General features: G+C 61.2%; 1 protein-coding gene and 1 long non-coding RNA gene across 2 annotated transcripts; one reads left to right on the top strand and one right to left on the bottom strand.

Annotated features, from left to right (window-relative positions):
- Nucleotides 1-258: 258 nt before the first annotated feature.
- Nucleotides 259-15,225, bottom strand: MXD4 (MAX dimerization protein 4). Its single transcript, XM_074320289.2, has 6 exons — nt 15,013-15,225; nt 14,806-14,905; nt 11,144-11,173; nt 5,214-5,328; nt 3,968-4,130; nt 259-3,558 (listed from the first exon to the last, which is right to left on the bottom strand). The coding sequence occupies exons 1-6, from the start codon at nt 15,074-15,076 to the stop codon at nt 3,401-3,403; spliced, it is 630 nt and encodes a 209-aa protein (XP_074176390.1). The 5' UTR covers nt 15,077-15,225; the 3' UTR covers nt 259-3,400.
- A 172-nt stretch (nt 15,226-15,397) lies between these two features.
- On the top strand, nt 15,398-21,247 carry LOC141568946 (uncharacterized). The gene is made up of 3 exons (XR_012492291.2): nt 15,398-16,083; nt 18,093-18,230; nt 19,825-21,247. It is a non-coding gene; the product is annotated as an uncharacterized LOC141568946 (long non-coding RNA).
- The last annotated feature ends 104 nt before the right edge of the window (nt 21,248-21,351 follow it).

Genomic DNA, 21,351 nt, shown 5'->3' with positions numbered 1-21,351 from the left:
GTGTGGGGGGGGTCGTGGGGGTTCCACCTTCATTCAGCTCCAGGTGTGACTGTCTAGGAGACACCAGTGACCGGAGGGTCTCAGTGGTGGCCGGCCAGCAGGTGCGGGAAGACCATGACCATCGGACTGGGTGTCCCAGAAAGCAAAGGCACGGGCGGGGCGGCGAGGCTCCAAAGGTGGCCAGTTGGCTCAGGCCCCCTACAGAGGCCGAGGGGAGGAGTCAAACACAGTGATGGAAAGAACTGGAAGCCAGAGGGCTGAGGTATAAAAATCTGTATTTATATTACAAAGACAGAAGGTACAGCACAGCCCCTCCCTGGGAGCAGGCGGGTGGGTGGCCTGTCTCTCTCCAGGGAGGATCTTGTAATGTGCCCACATGGCCAGCACCAGGCCCCCTGGGCGGCCCCAAACTCTGGCACAGAACCTGCCTTAGTGCCCTAGACGTGGGCCAGGGTCAGTCCTGTGTGCACAGCAGTGGGGAGGGGACCCCCGGGTAGCTGGCCCAGAAGTAAGCAGGGGGTAGGGAACGGGGGCAGCCTGCCTCACCCAGCAGATGGGGTTGTCTGGGGCAGAAAACAGGGCAGGGCCCTCAGGGCCATAGTTGGGTGTGGGGCTCCATCTGCCCAGGAAAGCAGGCTTGGGCACCGTGCCTCCAGGACCAATCTGCAGAAGCAGGCCCAGGGCTCTAAGGAGGAGCCTTCCTGCAGCCTCCCCAGCCAGCTGGGCTTACACCAGCGTGGTGTGACCTGCAGTGCGGGTCACCTCCCGACGACGGTCGAGACCCAAACCTGAGCCTGCTACAGTGGCACACACAAGTGAGAGGGCACAGAGAGAGAGGGTGCCGTCTGGTCTCTTAGCTTTCTACAGACCCGACAGCTCAGGGGTGCTCTTAGCAATCCGTCCGCTGGGTCCCCATGGCCACCAGCGACAGCCAACCTGTGCCAATGGCAGGAGCTGGACGGAGGGGGAATGGATGTGTAAGTGCTAGCACCACAGCCTGGCCCCGAGGACCACCCCTCACGTCTGCTGTGTGGGGAGGGCACCTGGGACCACAGCACCCCGGATGGCCAGTGAGGCCACCTCCCCGGCCCATATGGGAACCATGGCTTGAAAAGCCACAGTGGAGCTGCTAATATGGTCAGTTGAAGGCCAAGGCTGGTCACAGGGTAGGATTCTGCTGGCCGGAGGTGTTGGGGGGTGGGGTGGGGAGCTGCTGCTTTAAGATGCCTGGACCTGTAAATCCTAAAGCAGGCCCTTACTGCAGGTATTCTGCCCTGCTCAGAGGGTATGGGGAACGCTCAGTGGACACGCTCAGGAAGACAGGGCCCCCGGGACCTCCGTGCAGCTAGAAGGAGGTGCCGACAGAACAGTTTTCCTTACAAGCACCAGCAAGAGGTTTGGACAATCTCCCGAGCTCCTCCGAGCACTGCCCCACAGGCCTGCTCGTCACCTGCCATCCTGAGCCCACACAGGGCAGGTTCTGTGCCAGAGCTATTTTCAGGGGTTAGGCTGCCTGCCCGGGGCTGTCTCGGCCTGGCTGAAAATACACACGACCTGGAAATGCGTTACAATGCACAAGAGAGGGAGCAGACACTGCTGGGTCAGCCCACTCCCCGAATATTGCTTACTGCGTGTGGTCCCTGGAACAAGGACTTGGGAACGAAAGGCCAGAAGCTTCCTAACGCCCGGGACTGACCACCCAGGGTGTGCTGTCTTCATCAGCTGCCAATGTCTGAAATCTAGAGTCCTCGCCCCCCAGCCCGGGGAGCAGGTGAGAACCTATTTCTCTGGTTAGCAGCCCCTCCCCTCACCCCACCAGGAGGCCAGGCTGCATAGCAGGTTCCCACAAGCTGCTGGGGACATGACATTGTCTGTCAGCGACTGGGTCATGGCTCCTCCTGCCAGGTGACAGAAAGCAGCCCCACTGCCCAGTGTAGCCCCTGACCTGGCCCTGTAACCTCTCATTCCCAGGAAGTTGTGGATGCTGGGAGGGACTGTCCCATGGGCAGAAGGCAAGGAGGGCACCTGCTGGGCAGGTGGAGGGCATCCTGTGAGCCACGAGGGAGATGCTGGTGGTGTGGTTGGGGTGGGGCCAGACGCGGGACACAAGGCACACTTGGACGATGGTGACAGACAGATGAGTCCCTGAGACGCTGGGTCGCTCCCACCCCTTAGCACACAAGGACGCAACAATGCTAGGAAAATAGAGTACAAAAATCTCGTACAGGAAATAGAAGCGGCAGCACACGCTGACGGCACTCAGCGGGAAGCTTTGGAGCTGTTTTCTCTTCTTAAAAATGTTTCTTTTGTTTTTTGGGAAAGCATCTCTCCCAGGAGCCCTGCTCTGGGCTGCTAGGTAGGCAGTGCAGCCATTATTTATTTATTTATTATTTTTTTTAAAGAGATGAGAAAGCCCCTGAGGACCCAATTGCTTCAACTCTCCAGCCCCTGCCATACCTCAGCCCCTGCTGGGAAGAGAAGCCCCCTTCCCTGTGCAGACTGGGCAGGTGACCAGGGGTGGGAGGGGGAGCCAGGCACAGGCCAGGGGCCAGAGTTTGCCCAGAGGACCAATGAAAGCCAACCACCCCTGGACATGTGCCCTGTGGTTCCCAGGGACCCCTGGGTCTGGTAACCATGTGTGTCTGCGTGTGTGTGCGGGCAGGTGTGCCTAGGCGTGTGCATGTGTACATCTGAGGGACCTAACAGAGCAGAAGCTGCCTAGCTGGGTGTGGGGTGACCTGGCCTGCCCCAGGAGCCCAGCCCTGGCTCCTGACACCCATGGGGTGCAAAAGCCCCTCCCCACCCTCCTGCCCCAAGGTGCTCACCCGAGTCCCGCCCTTCATGGATCCCTTTGTCCATGCTTCAGGAGCCTAGATGTGCAGCTGGACGGATGGAGAGCCACTCCCTTCCTTCCTTCCTTCCTTCCTTCCTTCCTTCCTTCCTTCCTTCCTTCCTTCTTTCCTTCCTTCCTTCTTTCCTTCCTTCCTTCCTTCCTTCCTTCCTTCCTTGCTCGGTCCACTCCTTTCTCCTGGGATCCAGGCTAGGGTCTGAGCTCCCGCAGTGGTCATTAAGCCCCTTACACGGCGCCCGCCGAGGTTTGCAGCAATGACATTTAATACTTCTGGAATGATTAGGAATCTGAGAACAAACCGTGGGCGGCTACGCTGGGCTCCAGGATGTGGGAGCTGGACCCGCCCCCTGCAGGGGTCCCTGCCCAGCTGGGAGGGTCGGACGGCACAGTGCACCTTGACAGGCAGGCAGGCAGAGGTGGGCAGCCCAGGAGGTGGCTGGAGCTTCCAGAATGGCACAGCAGTGGGCCCACGCAGAGGCTTGAGAGGACTGGAGGGTTGATGCACTTGGCTGGATGGGCAGGCGGGCCACGGAGCAGAGACCACTGGGCCTACGAGAGGCCCGGGCAGCCAGGCCGCCGGCATGGGGGCCCATAGCCACCGTCGCTGCAGCCGCCACTCTGCAGGCTGTAGTGGTCATCCACGTCACTGCTGCTGCCAACACTGTCCAGCTCACCAGGGCCAAACTCCATGCCCTCGACGTCCACTTCTGGGGAGAACAGAGGGGATGGGGTCGGGCACTGTGAGGGTGCCAGCGGGGCTCCCTCCAAAGTTAGGGTGGGTCTCTGCCTTTCGTGGAAGCAGAGGCTCCGGGTGGGGGTGCAGGAAAGATGGGGCTCCGGGTCTGCGGCTTGGTTAAGAACACAGCCCCTGAAGCCCCATGCCAGGCTGGAGCCCAACTCTGGCCCTCCTGCGGGCAGGTCACCTTGCCCAACTCGTCCCATTATTTCTGTCACTGCACACAGAGTGCTTGGACGGTGCTGGGGGACACAGTGTCACACGGGCATGTGCCGCCCACTGCTGTCACCCCCACCCCTCCCCTTCCCAGTTTCCCACCCAGGGGCTGCAGGAATGAAGCACGTGCCCAAGGTCTGTGAGGGCTGCCCCCATGTCCCCACCTTGCTCTGAGTCGTCGGTGGAGACGGCGGAGCCGGTGCTGTCCGTGCGCACGCGCTCCAAGCTCTGCACTGACAGCTGCTCCAGGCGCCTCTTCAGGAAGCGGTGCTCCCGCTGCAGCTGCTCCTTGATGCTCAGTGCCCGGCGGTCCTGCTCCTCTAGTTTCTGGGCGGGTGGAGGCAAGCTGTGAGCCTGGGGGCTACCTTCACCCCTACACTGGGGCACTGAGGCCTAGGCAGCTTCCCCATCCCCAACATGGCCTGGGCCCAGGGCCACAGGGTGCCCAGTCCCTGTGGGCCCCAGAGGCTGGATACACCCCCACCAGGTTGTGACACTAGGCGCCACCTCCCAGCCCAGTGCTCTGTGTCTGCTGACCAGGTCCAGAAGGCCCACAGCCACCAGCCAGCTGGGCCAAGCCAAATCACAAGTGGTCCTGAAGCCCTGGGACAGCGCTGCCCAGCTCTAGGCTGGCACCTCCTCCCAGAGGACAGCAGTGCCCATGGCAGCTCTTCCCTGCACACACTATGCCCACTGGCCTGTACCTGCCCACCTGGCCCCCTCGTCTTCTCCACAACTTCCTCTGCACTGAGACATCGGATGCTCTGGGAGGGCCCCAGAACATGGGCCGGGCCTCTCTCGAAACTCCTGCCACCCTGCCTGGGGGTGCCCATGCCTATGCAGGCCCCAGAGGCCCTGTAAGGGGACCGAGACCTGCCACGGGTGGCCCAAGTATCACCAGACCCCGAAAACAGCAAGTCTCAGTCTCAGACCTTGGGGGCCTGCCCCAGGCAACGTCTCACTCGGCCCACAGCCCACTGCCAGCCCCCCAAGACCAACCCTGCCCTCTGCCCCCTACTGCTGGGTGCCTACTTCCCACTGGGCTCTCAGCATCAAAGGAACCCCACCCTCCTGGCCCTACTTCTCCTTCCAGGGGCTGCCCCTTCATAGCCCAGGGCTCCGGAGGGGAGTCTGTCACCCACCTCCACCTTCCCCAGCCCAGAACTGCCACCTCCCACCCCGACCCCCACCCAACAAAATCCAGCACGTGCCTGTGGCCTCCCAACCCTCAACAGCTCTCGCTATTGCACCCCGCCCCACCTCGAGATGCCCCCCAGGCCCCTGAGGTGCCCCTGCCGGGCAGCTCCCCACCCACCCTGTATCGCTGGTCACCCCTGGGGTACACAGGGCCAGGCTGGGGTCAGCCGCGGCAGCTGGCCGGGCAGGGGCGGTGGGCGCGGCCCTGCTCACCTTGATGTGTGTCTTGGCGCGCTTCAGGAGGCTCAGTGTGGTGTGGCGCGTGCTGTCGGGGCCCAGGGGCACCAGCTGCTTGAGCTGCTCCAGGTACAGCCTGAGTTTGGCTCGTCTGAAAGAGCCAGAGACAGAACCATCAGGCCAGGCAGCCCAGCCCTCAAGGGCAATGGCAGTGGCAATGGCAGCAGAGCAGGAGGGTGGGGGGTGGCCAACTGGACTCCTGCACAGACTTGCTGAGGGTCCCCTTCTGGAGGTCCTTCCCATCTGGCTGGCAGCAACCCAGCCCTTGGAGCAGCCTGGCACTCACAGCCCTCCAGATGTCCCAGCACAAGAAGAGGACCTGTGGCGGGGGCCAGTGCAGCCCCCCAGAGCCTCAGCGTACCACGGCCCGGCACTGCCCAAGAGCCTCAGCTCACCCTGCTGTCACCACCCGCCACAGTGGAGTCTGGGGGCTGGAGTTACAGCCCAGAGGAGGTGGGGGAGGTGCGGGGTGCGGGTGCTGGTCAGGCAGCTCCCAGAGATCCGGGCTCCTCAGACCAATTTACGTTCCCTGCCTCACCAAGGGCAGGGTGCTCACTGGTCACTCTCGTCACCACAGAAACATGAGTCCATCCGGGTCACGGAGGGCCAACGACTGGCCCCTCCCACCCTGAGGCTGGTATCCCTTTGGAAACTACTTCTTTCCAGATTTTGTCCCCGGGTCCACCCAGATGAATGCAATTTTTCCACAAAACTGGAACCATAAGACTCGGAGATGTCTGTTCACATAGGGGCCTCAGGCCTTCTGCCCTTGTACAAATGCTGCCTTTCCTGGCTCATCTTGTCTGGGGTGGGCAGGCAGGTAGAGATGGGCCAATGCTCACCCCCAGAGCACGCTCTGGCCACCATGATGATGTGGAATCTGCCCGCCAGACATCCCCAGGGTGTCAGAGCCCGTAGTCGGCTGAGGCTGTTTCTGCTCAGCTTAAGTTCCTACAAGAGGGCGGGGGGTGGGACTGCCTGCTGAGGCCCATGGGGGCACACGCTCCCCCCAGGGAGCGCCAACACTGCTTGTCGCATCTTTTCATCTCCATTCCCTATGTCCCAAAGCCCCAGCAAAACCAGTCTTGCTCAGCCTTAGAGACCCTGGGAGAAAGCAGGCCGGGATGGCCACCTCCTCTGGAAGAGAGCACCCAGGGCCTGAAAGCAGTCCGAGTGGAACCCTGCCCTGCAGAAAGGCTGACTACGCTGCCACTCTGTGTGTGGGCTCAGTCTGTGTCCCACGTCCACGCAGCACCCGCCTGCTGACCAAGCATCTCCCCACCCAGCACCTTGGGTCCTGGAAGTTCTCCAGGTGAACCAAGTTAGGACATAGGCAGAGGCTGTGCTCGGCCTCGAGGCCACGAGGAGCTGAGGCCTGAACTGCCTGGGCCCTGGGGACCTGCATGTGGAGGGTCCTGGGCTCTGCTTCAAGGCTGAAGAGTCTTCAGAGGCAAGCCCTCACCTCTACACGGGCACAGAGCTGGGGAAGGGGACGTACTACAGCATCCGGAAGTCACACCTCTGGGTCCCAGGCCACTGCTCCATGACCCCGATCCCCCAGAGTCCGGGAACCTCAGCCTCCTCACCCCGGTGCCCCGCTAAGGATGGGGCCACTAGGAGCAGAGCTCTGTGCTCAAGGAAGGGCTTGCTAATCAGGGACCCACCGCCCACCACCCAGTCACAGTGAGGCTCCGTGTCCACTCATTCTACAGCAAATGGCAATTCTTACAACCCACGTTTAATACATACTCAGTATGTGATCTCTGGGAGAAATCAGAGAACGCAAATTAGCAGGAAAAAAAAAAAGTACCCCAAATCCCACCACCCAGAGACAATCAACAATATCACCATTCCAGTAAATTCTACATTTTCGCATCATGAATGTTAAGTGAAAAAAATTGGCATACAGAACCACCTATGTGACAAGTGACCCAATATTGTTTTAAAAAATAAAGCAGCAGACGCACACGAGAGACTCAACAGGACACAATGAAGAGCAGGAAGCATGCGTCTCCAGGTAAGGTGCTTGGCAACGTTTATTTCTTTGACTTTGTGCTTTTTTTTTTTTTTTTTTTTTTTTGTATTTTCCAGGTTTTCTATGCTAAAAAAACCACATAATACTTTTACAATCAGAAAAAGACACATTTGTACAAGAAAGAAAAAACACAGCTAAGGACAAGTAACAGTGGAAAAATATTTGCAATACACATAAAAGACAAACGGTTAGTATTCATGACATTTTGAGCTCATACACATCAAAAATAAAAAGAGAAGTTTCTTGATGTGAAAACGGGCAAAGAACACAAACAGGCAAGATGCAGAACACAGATGGCGAACCTAACACAGGACTGACTGCACCTCAGTTTCTAGGAAATGAAAACTCACTAAGGAGACACGAGTTTGGGCGGAAATGAAAAGCAGTGACTGGCTCTCGGGCAGGCCAGTGACTGGATCCCTTCATGCTTCATGGGTGGACGGCAGTTCTGAAGGGCCATCGCAGCGACTCAAACCCTGGACCCGCATTTCTACTTCTCAATTTTGGTCCCACAAAGCTACCCCCCAATATGCAAATGTCTGCATACTCAGCGTTCACTGCAGCACCGTCTGCGTTAACCAGAGGGCCAGGCTAAGAACCTGCAGTGCAGGCGCAAGTCCTGTGCCGGAATCAGCACGAGGAGGCGGAGGAGAGCCCAGGGACACAGGTGGACAGCGCTCAGGTGGTGTCAGGTGCAAGGTCAAGTTAGGAAATAGATAACAAGGTCTTGTTCTTATCCAAGTTAGTACCTGTGTGGAGGAGGATGCAGGCATGGCCTCCCAGCTGCCTAGGATGGCTGGCGGGTGTTGGGGGGGGGCATAGGGGAAGTCCACACGTGTCCGTGACGTACTTTGAAAATCATAAAGCAGACACTTCTCAAGAGACAAAGAGGCTGCCGGAACCTACTGTGTCATGTTTAATGCTGGACAACATGCCCACCAGCCCCAGAAGAGATGGCTATGGGGCCCTCTGCAGGTCCCCACCCTCCTGAGCCCCGTGTCGCGTCCTGTGCGGAGTGGGCATCCCCAGGACCTCCCTGCGCTGGAGGGGTGCCAAGACCCTGCAGACCAGGGCTGCACTGGGCTCCCGCTAAGCCCTCCTCTGAGGAGGCTACATGGCCCCAGCCCCCCGCCAGAGCCCTGCTGGTTGTCCCCAGCATTCCCAGGGGCTTGGAAAACCCACCACATCCTGAAGGATCCCTGTGTGGACGCAGGAGGCAGAACCTGCCTCTGGGAATCACAGCACTCGTGTTCAGAATGGCTCTCGTGGCTGGCCACAGCCCAGCCCTTGATACGGCCCTTCCCAGCGCCTCACCACAAGCCCTGCTCCCTGTAGGAGGGCCAGAGCTCCGGGCCGTCCCCCGGCACCTGAGGGGCAGGGTCCCAGCCGGCTGGCGGAGCCACTGAACACGCCTGGCCGGCCTGGCTGTTCCACTGGTGGCAAGGAAATGCTCTGGGGGTGGGACAGGGAGCAAGAGCAGCCCCTTTCTCCCCTCCTGTTCACCTGCATTTTCTAGCTGTGAGGTTTATAAAGGCCACATGTGGCTTCATCGGGAGGGACCCACACAGGACCTGGACAACCATCTCCATGCCGGGGAGAGGTAATGGTGGCCTGACTGAGGCCTTGGGCTGGCCTTTGGGGTGGGCCTGCCACTCCAGGGGGCGCTGAGGGCCCACTTCCCCCACACGTGCAAAAGCTAAAGCCTGGAGCTGGGGAGGGGGTGGGTTCATCCTGTCAAGGAACATGTGACCTCCACGACCCCCAGGCCACTGGGTTCTGTAGCCAAGTATTCTTCTTAGCAGACCCACTGGACCTGCTGTCTAGGACGGGAGGAGGGGAGGAGGGCCAGGGCCAGGCTAGGGTGGCCTGGGGCTGACCAGCCCCCCACAGAGCAGTCCCTGCAGGCCCAATGTGGGCATGCCTCCAGGGCCTGCCTCCCTGGGGGATGGCCGGTGACCCAGCCAGGTGCTTCCTTCCTTCCTTGGGACAGCACACAGCCCTTCCTGTGGCCAGCAGCCAGGAGCATCTGGCATTAGCACTGGGCAGCCACAGGTATAGCTATGACCAAGGTCCCTGCCACGGTCCCAAGCTGCAGGCCTGTGGGCTCCTCAGGGCTGTCCATACCTGCTTACTGGCCAGCCAGGAGCAGAGACCCGTGCACTGGGCTGGGGGGGGCCTACAGAGACCAGGCTGCCCACCATCCTACCTCTGTGTCCCCAAAGGTCCTCACAAGGCGCAGCCTAAAGGCGGGCTCTGAGAGAAGACGGCTGAGGCCAAAGGCAGGGTCAAGGGGCAGTTGCAGGGTTCCAAGCCCACCCCGTCCTTTGCTGAAGGGCTGCCATGCCCTTGCCACCAAGCTCCTTTAATGTCAACCTCTTTGTCTGCCCGTATGAGAGGCACCATCCCCAGGAAGCCTTCCCCAGAATACCCCATGTGCCTGCCCAAGCTCCTGGGTCCCCGTCAAGGCTTGTTGTCTCCTCCGGCCTGGCAGCGACCCCAGGGCCTGTCTGGCTGTCTGGGCTCCTGCAGCTGCCCCACCTCCATGGCCTTGGGAGCCCCTCAGACACACAGGACCAGTCTAGGAAGTGCAGCTCCTCTAGAGAACACGGTGTTCTGTCCCTGCCCAGCGCCCGCCCAGCAGAGGCCTGACCCCAGGGGAGCGGAAGTTGGCGCTGCCATGGGTGTAGATGTGCGTGTGGCGGGGGCAGGGGGGATACACAGAGACCTGGCCAAGCTGCAGAGCAGGCTGGGAAGGTTCAACTAGTATGCAGACCCGAGAGAGAGAGAGAGAGAGAGAGAGAGAGAGAGAGAGACAGACAGACAGACAGACACACACACACACACACACACACACACACACACACACACTCCAGCCCAAGAAGGGAGGAAAGAGCTGGCCCATTTTGCAGATGGAGCAAAGGTCCGGAGAAAGCTTCTGCCCAGCGTCCCTTGGGGATCACCCCAGGTCCTGGCATCGGGGTTCCTGCCTATGGGGCCTCCATGCCCACCCACAGCTCCCACCATCGCTGTGAGATCAGTCCTGACGGTACCTGCTCACAGGGGGTGAGCTTGCCAGTTCCTCGTCCCCACTGCTGAGCAGGTCCCAGGTCACAGAGACCCTGTGGGCAGAGTGAGGCCTGCAGCCAGGCTGGGGCCAGCCAGAGGAGGGACGCCCAGCAGCAGAAGACGTCGGGCCCAGGGTGACTGGGGCTGGAGCAAGAAGACTCCTCGGAGACTGTGCTGCCCTTCCTGCTTCTCACCAAGTGTCCCCTCCCCCAGGAGGACCCAGAGTGGACCTGGCCCTGCAGCCAGTGGGTGGGCATGAAGTGGGCATCCCTGGATCCTGCCCTGGGCCACAGCTTCCCGTCCGGCCCACATGGCCTGGGACTGGCTGCGCACCGCACTGCCCCTCAGACAAGACTCTAACAGGAGCTCCTTGGAAGGTGGGCCCCAGGGCGCAGGGGGCCCAGACCAAGAAAGCTGAACCGTCCTGGTGGGAGGTCAGCATCCCGAAGGCTAAAGACTTGCTCCCAAAGGGGCTCAGATGCCCCAAAGTAGATGGAGCTCCCCCTCTAGGGAGCTGGCCCTAACTGCCACACAGCACAAGGGGCCCTATCCCAATTGCCCACCCACACCTGGCTCTGGACCGCAGGCCATGCCCCCAACCTGGGCCCCACACCTGCCTCCCAGCATGGGAGTTCCTGAGAGCAGAGCCTGGCTCCTTCTTCAAGACTGACCCTTTCCAAGATGAGGGCACAGCCTGGCAGAGGGTAGGGGGTGGCTGGCAGCAGCATCCCCTCAGCAGAACAGTGGGGGGACGTGTCAGGCAGCTCACACAGGGGACTAGAGGTGGGGGTAGGGGATCACTTACCTGTGCTTTTCTAGTTCATTGTGTGAAGACCTGTTTAGAGAGACAGAAAAACAGAGCTCACTCCACTGCCCACCAGCGCCCAGGAACGACGCTCGCTGGACTGAGGGCCTGGCCCCTGCAGACGGGGGCGGCAGGACCTGGGCTGCAGGACGGCCCTGGGCAGGGAGGGCTGGGGCACGTGAGCCAAGTCAAAAGGCTGGGCAGACCTTGCACCAAGTGACAAGAACTAGAGACACAGAGGTACAGCCGTGTCCAGCGATGCCCAGGGCCACCCAGCTCACCTAGTGAGACGTGGGGGATAGGTCAGCAGGAAGGTCCAGGTCCCTTCCAGAGGGGTGGGCGAGGCCCAAGGAGCCATGGTGGCCAGTCCTAGGCTGACCTACCCTGTGCTCCCAAGGCTACCTGGGCACTGAGCTGCCTGTCTTTTGTTCCCCACTCCCCGAGACCAGTGGTGTCCTTGGAGCCACATGGACTGGCACAGAGGGCAACAGCAGGTGAGCATAGCGGCCAGGACTGCAGGACAGGGGCAGTCGTGTCCCAGCATTGCCAGCCAGCGCACCATCCCCACCGCCTTAGGCTCACACACTTGCATGATCACAGCCCATCAAACCAACGGACACCCAGGGACAGAGCAGACCCAGCCCACGAGGGACCAGCCCGTAAGGGAGCCTCTGAAACATGGATGCTTCTTGGGCCAGTGGGCAGCGGGGAGACAAAGCTGGCCCTTCCACTTTCCTCCAGGTCATGGTCTGGCAGGAGTGGCTGCCCTGGGCCCAAGCTCGGTCTCTCTGGGGCAGTGGCCCATCTGCGGCTCAAGCCCTGCCCATCTGGCCCATTCAGACAGGGGCAGAGTCCTGAACCCCGCATGGGCAGTGCCCCAGCCATTGCCCTGTGGGACAGTGAGGTAGTGGGGCCAAGCTCCCATTTCCAGGTCACCCCCGCTCCCCAGGCCAGGCCAGAGAGGGCTCCTAGGCCGCCAAGGCTGCCTCATATGAGAGTAGAGAACCAGGCCACCAAGTCCTGTGTCCCCCAACCCTCACCCCTTCCTGGAGCTTCCGTTGATCTCTGCCTGCCTGCCCTCACTCTCTCCTACTCCAGGAACTAAGGTTAGGCATCTCTCACCCCCACCCCTTGGGCCAGGGTGCCTCCCCATTCTGCCTGCCTCTGCCACGTGCCATGGTTTGTGGCCCACCACAGTCAACTGGGGCCCAAGGCTTCCCTTCCTCCCACCGGGGCAGCCGGCTCCTGGGCCTCCCTGTGTAGCCTCAGGACTGCATCCAGACTCAGGTACCAGGGGACCTCAGGGCCTGCCGGTCACGTGGGCTGGGCAAGGAGCCTCGGAATCTCTGCCAGGGCCAGCCGGGACTGGAGGGGCACAGACATCAGGCTCCTCGCGGGCCTGAACTGCAGCCCGGTGGTGTGGGTCTGTGGGTCTGTGAGTCTGCCCACTTGTGAGGCATGCAGGAGTAAGCAAGTGTCCTTCAATGTAGGGAAGCCCACCCACCCCCTCAGAGGCTGGGCAGGGCCCCACTGCAGGGAGAAGAGCCCCTCCTGGCCCAGACACATCCATGGGAGCCTTGGAGGGAGAGTCATCACACAGGAGGGTACCAGCAGTGCCTGTCATGGGCTATGCTTCTCACGGTGGCCTCGGGAAAGGTGAAATGCCACAGCCGGAGCTATGCTAAGTGTGTTCCTGGCATCACCTGGTTTGCCCCTCACTTCACCCCTCTGAGGTAGCTATTCTGCCCCCCTGCCCCCAGCAGGCTGGCTCCAGGCCCTCCCCCTGAACAACTGCCCTGAAAGCCCTTGCTGGAGCCCTCGGCAGCCACCGGGGCTGCTGTCTCAGCCCACACACGTTGTCCTCCTGCCCTACTACCCTCCCCTCACCCTGGTCCCAGCTGTGCCCATCTTTTCCCTCACCTTAGTGGGACACAAAAACCTTGCAAGTGTGGGACTGTCCCGCCCAGTCAGAGCCCCGGGTCCTCCAGGCCCTGCTCTGCCCTAGCCCCTGGTCTGGGCTGGCTGAGGCCCAGCTGGGTCAGGACAGCCTCAAGGGGCATCTCTGTGAGCCTGGGGTGGCTCGGGCACTGGGGGAGTCAGGCTCTGCCCACAGGAGCAGCAGCGAGGTGCGCCCCAGCCTGGGAGACCCTCTCGGTCCCTCCCAGTGCCCTCAAGGTCTCCATCCCGGCAGAACATAGAGGGCCAGGACCCCACTTGGGAAAGGAGTCCTGAGATGGGAGGGTGGCCTGGGCAAGTAGTTCAATTTTTCTCTGCCTCGGTTCTTTCAGTCCTAAAATGGAGATAAAAATAACGGCTCCTTCATGGGGTTAGGTGAATATTAGTTAGCATGTGTGTGAAACAGTGTGTAGGAAGTACTCACACAGCCTTAGCTGTGATTCTGTGTATCTGCTTTGGGTATGCCATGCCATGGGAGTCCAAGATCACGTCTGGGAGTTTCCCATGGATGGCATGGCACTTGGGACACTGAGAGCCAACAGCAGGGGCCTGTCTAGCTCAATGAAGATGCCTGAGGCATTGGTGCCCCCCCACGCCCCTATGCATGTCCTTTCCCAAACTGTCCCAAGCAGGGGACCAGGGTCCAGGACTCAGAAGCATGTCCAAGCCAGGGCAGATGGAGACAAACAATTCCTTGCCAGGCCCAGGGCGCCAGGACGTCACAGGAGATGAGTCCTTGTGCCAGCCTTTCTGTTTCCCAAGAACAGGCAGGCCACAGGAATGAACCGCACCCTCTGCCAAGGGGCCCCGAAGCCCCCCAAAGTGCAGCTCCCAGCCTGATGACAGACCTGGTCTGGGCCAAAGTGGGCCCTGGGCAGTGTCAGGTGTTCTCTGGTCCTCCTGGCAGCCAGGAGTGGAACCCCACGGGAACCCTAGCTGAGGGTCCCCACTCCCCACCCAGGGCTGTGCACCCCTGCTTCTGCAACCTGAGTGGAGGCCAGAGGACCAGAGACGCTGGTACTGGGAGAAGCTGCAGCATAGCACCCTGCACCCTCTCTCTCTCCGCCCCCTTAAAAAGGGTCCCCTGTCCCAAAGGAGACCCCTACACTTGTCACCAGTTTCACTTGTGTCAGGAGGCGGGCCGGAGCGTGAGCACCGTGAAGGAGTGGAGGCCCAGGGCAGGGCCTATGTGCGCCTCTTTGTCCAGGCCACTGGGGGTAGGGGGTCGGGGGACCAGCCTAGCAGCAGGGCTCGCCCCTAGGACACAGTCGGAGAGATGCGGCCCACCCAACCACCTGCGGCGAGCTGAGATCAAGGCGGGTAACCCCACGTTGCTCTGTACCAAGCCTCAGTCTCCCCAGACCCAAGGGGCACCGGCCAACACCCACTGACAACTTTTTTCCTGCCCAGAAAAGTCCAGAACAACTTGGGGGCGGGGAGCCGCTGCGGGAGGAGACCCCGGACGGCGGGGCTGTACGCGTGGCACTGTTTACGCGAGAGGCCGAGGAGGCGCGGCCCGCAGGAAGATGGCGACGGCGCGGGCGGGGCCGGGCGGGCGGGGCTGCGGCCGCGGCCCCGGCGTGCCTCCTCCTCCAGGCTGGCCGCCGGGGCGCACGGCGGAGGCCCGGCTGCGGTCCGGGGATCCGGGTCGAGGGAGGGCAGTCGGGGGGAAGGAAGGCCAGGGCCGGCCGCGCGAGGGGCGGTACCTGTTGTTTGGGGCCTTGCGCACCAGGCCGGCCGCCTTTGTTTTCTTCCTGGCGAAGTCGCCGTCGAAGGGCAGCACCGAGGCGTAGCCGTGCTCGGCCTCTGCGGACAGACGGTGCGGTCAGCGGGCCCTGTCCCGGTCCCGGCCCCGCCGCTGCCAGCCCGCCCGCCCTCCCGCGGCCCGGCGCACAAAGGGGCGCGGGCGCTACCTCGGTCCCTGCGCTCCAGGTACTCAGCCGCCTCCAGCAGGATCAACAAGGAGTTCAGCTCCATCCTCCGGCCCGCCCTTGCGCTCCGGGACGGCGGCGGCCGCTGCCCGGCCCACTCCGGCCGGCTCCGCTCGCCGCCTGCCCCGCGCGCCCGGCGGCCCCACTACCCCGACTCCCGCGGACTCCCTGTGCGCTCGGCCGCCACCCTCCGCCTCTGGTCCTCAAATTGACACTTATGGGCGAGCGGCGGCCCGCACAGCCAATGGGGGCCAGCACTCGGGCTTCGGGGGCGGACGTTGGCCCCAGTCAGGCCAATCGGAACCGGCCGAACGCCTCGGGTCGGGCCGAGAATGTTGACAGATGCGATGCTCGGTTGGGATAGGCCCGCCGCGCTAGTAACAATTTAGAAGCCCAAGCTTAGCAACAGCACGTGGTGGCCCGGCCCCCGCGCTAGCTGACTGGCGGCCGGCGTGCATGTTAAGTAGGCGCCGCACGCTGATTGGCCCAGAGCGGTCTATGTAAAATAGGCACCGCGGACCAATGGCTGGCTGCGAGGCTCGCGGCCAATGAGGACGCCGCGGCCGAACGCGTTGCCGAGAGGAAGCAGAGCGCGGTGGGACTGCCCGACGCCCGGCCCTGCGCACGGGCCTGTTAGGGCGCGGGGAGCGTCTGGAGCGCCTCTCCGCTCCCGGGTCTGCACACAGTGAGAGGGAACCTCTTGCCCCTGAGCCATCTGTAGCACTGGCTCCGCGGCAGCACGGGGCCTGGCGGTGTCCTTGGTGGTCTCGCGTAGGGCTGCAAAACGACCCCTTCCTGGGACGCAGAGTGATCCCAGGAGAGCCCGGGGCTTGGAAGAGGGGCGCAGACAGTCTGAGCCTAAAAGCCAAACCTCCTTGAGGATCTCAGCTGGGAAGCTGAGGCCCGGGTGGGGTGTCTCTCTCAGAGCTGTCTAGCGGACCCCAGAGCTGAAGGAGGGGCTCTAGGCCTGGAGAAGCGGGGCAAAGATTTGCCGACACAGCCTGGAGGGGCTCCCACGCGTGGAAGGCTGCGTGCTCCTGTCTGGTCGGAATGGTGAGGACTTTCGGAGAGGCAGGCGCTGGTGCCCTCTGGCCAAGGGAGCACATTCTGGGGAAGAGAGGTGCCCTCCGTGGGCAGGGAGACAGCATCTCAAGCTTCCAGCTGGCCGGTGGCCCTGGCAACCCCTGACCCTAAGATGGCCCCATAGGAGCAGGGACTGGCAGCCCTGGGGCAGCCACAGACTGGCCTCAGTCACCGTTGGTCTTCCCTGTCGCTGGTTATTAAGATTGGTGGCTGGGCAGCTCTTGAGGATGGGACCAGCAGGGAGAGTGGGGGATAAGGTGGCTGGATTCCCCACAGAAGTTCTAAATTGGGGAGGGAGCACTGCTGCAGCCCACAAAACGTAACAAAAACTACAAAAAACCTTGTGTGTATCTGCATCCCCAATTTGTAGATAAGGCAACTGGGAATCCTGAGGTTTCCGGGTTCCCCAGGGTCTCCCGGAAGTCCCCATGGAATGGACATTAGTGCTCCCATATATGTGACGCAGGGCTGGTGACGCAGGAGGGCAGAGACCAGGCCACCTCCTGGCCCAGCATGACTTGCTGTGTGATCTGAGACATAGGGTTCGGAACGTGTGCCCCGCAGAGTGGCAGAACCCGTGGGGAGCTTGGACACTGCCCTCAGACAGCCCTGCACGGACAGTAAAACAACCCCTTGATATTAAGGCCGTGCTTCCTGCTCCTGCCTGACAGCTACCCCAGGGCCAGGGCAGTGCCCCTGTCGAGAGCTGGGTGCAGTGGCTCTCCAGGTTAGTCTGGAGGGCTGCTCCCGATGCAGAGTAAAGGAGGGCGCCCAAGTCTGGGAAGGGGCAGGTGCATTCTGGGCTTTGGGGTATAGGAGGTGGACCCCAGCTCAGCAGCTGCTCATCACGCCATCCCTGCTTATGTGAAGGGTGGGTTGCTGGCCTCAGTCCTAAAGCAGCACCTAGCCCTGCGTGGGTGGACGTGCCCCATGCCCACCATCCTTCCAGTGGAGGGGTGTGAGGTGCACCCTGTGCCACAGCAGGCAGATCAGGCGACCAGGGGTGACTGTGGGAGCTGTGTGCCTGCTGCCTCCCAGCCTGAGAGCAAAGGGGGTGGCCCCCACCTTACCTCCATCTACATCTAGGCCATTTCGGGGATCCCTTCTCCAGCCACACCAGGTGCCCGAGGGGCTCCCCACCACCTGAGTGTGGGCACAACACCACAGAGAGTAGGGGTGCAAGAGGGGTGGGAGGGCTGCGTGAAGAAGGGGCTGAGAAGAAGGCGGGGGACCTGGTGCAGGCAGATGCGTCGGGGTCCCAGGCTGTCGGGTGCAGTGCCACCTGTAGGCCCAGTTCTGTAGGGCATGTCTCCAGCAGGTACCCAGCACCTCCTCCAGGGAACCTCCCCTGAGCCCAGGCCAGGCCAGGCGCCTCCTCACCTGTCTCCCTTTTCTACTCCTGCTCAGCCCTTCCTGCCCCTTATCTAGTGCAGGGACCTGTCCCAGTAGGAACCAGCAAAGTCCATGCCCAGGGAGAGGAGGCAGACACCTCAGGCCTCCCACCTGGAAGCCCAGCCCTCCACCCTTATCTCCATTTAGAGTCCAAGAGGGGGCCCAGCCCTGGGTGGGGGCTGGAATCTGGCAGCCCACAGCCTGCCTCTCCTCAGACCCCTGGGATGGCCGGTTTGGACAGCTCCCTGCAGGCAGGTCTGCGGGGCCTGGGGACAGAGAGCCTAGCCTTGGCTCCCGTGCTGAGATGCCTGGTGGGTTCCAGGACCAGGGGAGACTCCTGGGGAGCTCCTGTTATGGGTCCTTTCCGCAAAGCCACTCTGGATTCTAGTCTGGCCACAACACCTTGGCCAAGTCACGCAATGTCTCTGAGCCTCAGTTTCCCCAGCTATAAAATGAAATTGACAGTACTTGCTGCTTGGGGAGGTGGTGGGGTACCCTGAGGAATGCATGGGCAGCTGCAGGCTCAGCACAAAGGGAGGTGGCAGGAATAAACATCAGCCCCAAATCAGCAAGTGCTTCTAACGCAGGGCCTGCCCAGTCGCCATCGGTCAGTATCAGAATCATGGTCAAACCTGGGGCGGAGTGATGGCTGCTCAAGCTGGCCCGCCGTGGGCAGCACACAGGCCTCTGAGCATTCCGGGGTCTTCAAGAAGTTTAACACTCAGGTAAAAATGTCTCCAGAATACAATAAGAAGACAAAATACAAAATCAAGATGTGGTTAAATGTCTGCATAGCCTAACATAAAGCCAAAGTGGAGGCTTCCTAGTCTCAGGCAGGATGCCCTGAGGGCCTGAGCCCAGGAAGCTCACCCCCAACTTCCCAGCCCAGGGTCCCGGTCATCCAGCTGCTTCTACACTCAGAGGGCAGCAGGTTGGGCTCTGGCAAGGGTGACTTGAGCTGCCTCCGTCAGAGGGTGCAGAGGCCTTTCAGGTCACAGGGTCCTGAGTGATGGGGTTAGGGGACAGTAAGGTCACAGCTGTCACTGTGGCTAAGCTGTGTTACTGCCTTTGATGGAGCTGAGGTCCCAACAGTGGGGACCCTGGCCTCTGCCCCACCAACTCCTCCTCCCTTTGAGATGTCTAAACCACAAATCTGAACGTGTCCCCCCTGCTCAGAGCTCTGCCATGACTCGCCATTGCCCTCATGACATTTGGTGCCTTATTCTCCATCTGTGTCCCCCCCACCCTGCTGGGGGCATCACCATTTCTCAAACTCTCAGGGCTGCTCTGGCCTCTAGCTCTGGCACCCTATTTTCCACAGACACACTGCTCACCCCCCCAGGGCCCAGCTGGCTCAGCCAGCTCCAATGGCCCCTGACCTGCAGATCCCCACGGGCAGGCAGGTCTGGAGTGTCTGGGTTCAGGTGCAGGCTCCAGCCTGGGCTGCCCTAACCATTTGGGAGCAAATGAGCGCAGCAGCAGAACCAAAGCCTTGCTGGTGTTTAAGTCTTTGGTGTGACATTGTGTTTGAGCAATTGCTCCGTGCCGGTCTGGAATCGCTCCTCCCATCTCAGAGGCAGGAGAGGCTGACAAGTTTGCTGATGCCTGCAAAGGGCCCCGGGGCTCTGATTGGAGAACATGTATGAGGGTGGGCGGGGGCCTCTGCTGAATGGGAAGGCTGCCTGGAGGAGGTGGCTCTGGGTAGGCCAGGCAGGAAACAAGCACCTCCAGGAAGGCATCCTGGGCATGCTGATCCCCATGGTGTGGGCACTTTGGGTCCTGCCTGCCTCTCCTAGCTCTGGTGCAGAGTCCAGAGAACAGGAGGACCCAGGAATGGCTGGGAAGCTGCTCCCTCCTGGCACGGTCAGCCACCACCTTAGCCCCGGTCGTCCAAGGTGTCCAGCTCTGACCTGGATCCCTCCTCCCCCATCCCTGAGCCTTTTGGGGCGTGGTCTATCTTGGGACCGTCTCTGGACACTCCACGCCCTGCAGGACCTGGACAGAGAGTGCAGTTGCATTGGGGGCCCTGTCTGGACCTGGAGTGCCCGTCCACAGTGGGGTGACCCCTGCAGGCAGCACTCCAGTTGCCCCCAACACCCTGGCAGCCAGGTCACATTGAGAGGAGGTAGGAGGGGTGCCCCCTGGTGGCCATTAGGGACTGCAGCAGGGCCCCTGGAGGGAGCCCAGACAGGAGGGGAAGGGGTGCGTCCCCCAACTCTGCCCCTCCTACTTGGCCTGGTGGGGGGATATTGTCCCATTACCTTCATCAGCACCCATGACACTAACAGTCTCTCTCCTTTCATGTGCTTCCTGCTCCAGTGTCACACAGCTCCTGCTCAGGGGAGGCCAGCCGGGCCTGAGAGCTCCTGGGCACTCCATCCCACAAGTGGGGGCAGGCAGCAAGGGCACCTCCAGAGACCAGGTGTGTGGGGGTGTGCAGGGGGCCTCTGGGCTGAACTGGGCCTGCAGTGGGAGGAAGGACCTGTTGGGCTACTCCCTCCCCCCTTACCAGTGCCACCTCCCTGAGGCCAGGTATGGTGGCTCTCTGCTCCCAGGTCTCCTGAGCCCCTCCATCCTTGGGGGATCTGCCCCGGGAGCTGCCGGCTGCATCTGGGTCCTAAGTACTTGTGGGGGCCTAGCAAGGCTTAGGCCCTGCCTGTTACCAGAAGCTTAGGGGGTTGGAGAGCGGGAAGGCCTTCTCCCCAGGACTGAGCATTTAGACCCAGGTGTGCCCGGCTCCTGCCAGTCCCCCAGCCTTCCTCCAGCTGCCAGATGGGAGTGCCTGATGCTGGTGGCGCGCCTGTCCCCCAGAGAGGCCTCCAGGTACAGCCAGCGGGCTCCTCAGGGCACAGGGCACGCGGTCTTCGCCTCTCGTGCGACACTCCTAAAACGCCACAACCTGGCTGTGCCGCCTAGCCACATCCATGAGCCTCAGTTTTCCCATCTGTGACACAGGGACACTGCTCCCTAGATGGATTGTCGTGAGGAGTAGAGGGGACAGAACTCAGAAGATGGTTACAGATGATGATGATGGTGACGAAAGATCGAGAAGGCGAACCTGCTCCAGGTCCAAGGCTGGCTTGCAGGGCTGATTCCCAATCAGAAGCCCGTGGCACTCTCCCTGCCACCAACCCCAGGGGCTCCAGGCCCGAGCCCCTGCTGTGGGTGGGCAGCAGGCCATTCCTTCTAGATCGTTCCTGAGTGGGGAAACTCTGCCTTAGACTAACCCCTCTGCACCCCCGGTCCTGGGTCTGCCCGTGGGATGGGGACAACCTTGTAGAAGGGTAGAGTGGCCACAAGTCCCCAGGGAGCAAGCAACGGAGCCCTGGAGCCCTCGCAGGCAGGGGTGGGGGTGGTGGTCCCCCTCTCCTGGAGGCTGGTGGGAAGCCAAGTCCTGCCCTTCTATTATCCTGAAAGTCCAGAAGCCCCCCACTTCCCTAGGGACAATGCATGTTAGCAAGAACACCACACTTCCGAGGTGGAGAAAAAGGCGTCCGTGCTCACACAGGAAACAGTGTCTGCAGTCCATAAATAGATTTATGGAAATGGTTTCAAATTATAGCATTTAGAAAATAAAGATAATCTCAATACATAATATTTACTCTATTATATACTCCCCCCGGAAGCCATTTTTATGCATGTGTATTCCACTGTTAAATAGTAATTGCGTTTTATCCTATAAAAGAAGCAGTAGGTGTGTCATCTCTCTAAAAATAAAGCTGCAATCGACATTGCAATGTGAAGCCTGAGATTTAAGCCTGAGGAGGTGTCCGAGCTGGGACCCGGGATACTCGGGGGTCTGAGGAGGTGAGCCAAAGTCCCAGGGGTGCAGAGGGAAGGGATAGT

This window comes from Rhinolophus sinicus, chromosome 1, assembly GCF_057876585.1.
Source record: "Rhinolophus sinicus isolate RSI-liver-muscle chromosome 1, RSI-T2T, whole genome shotgun sequence".
Lineage (NCBI taxonomy): Eukaryota > Metazoa > Chordata > Mammalia > Chiroptera > Rhinolophidae > Rhinolophus > Rhinolophus sinicus.
The sequence above is the reverse complement of the archived record's forward strand: the minus strand, read 5'-3'. Positions and strand labels throughout refer to the sequence as shown.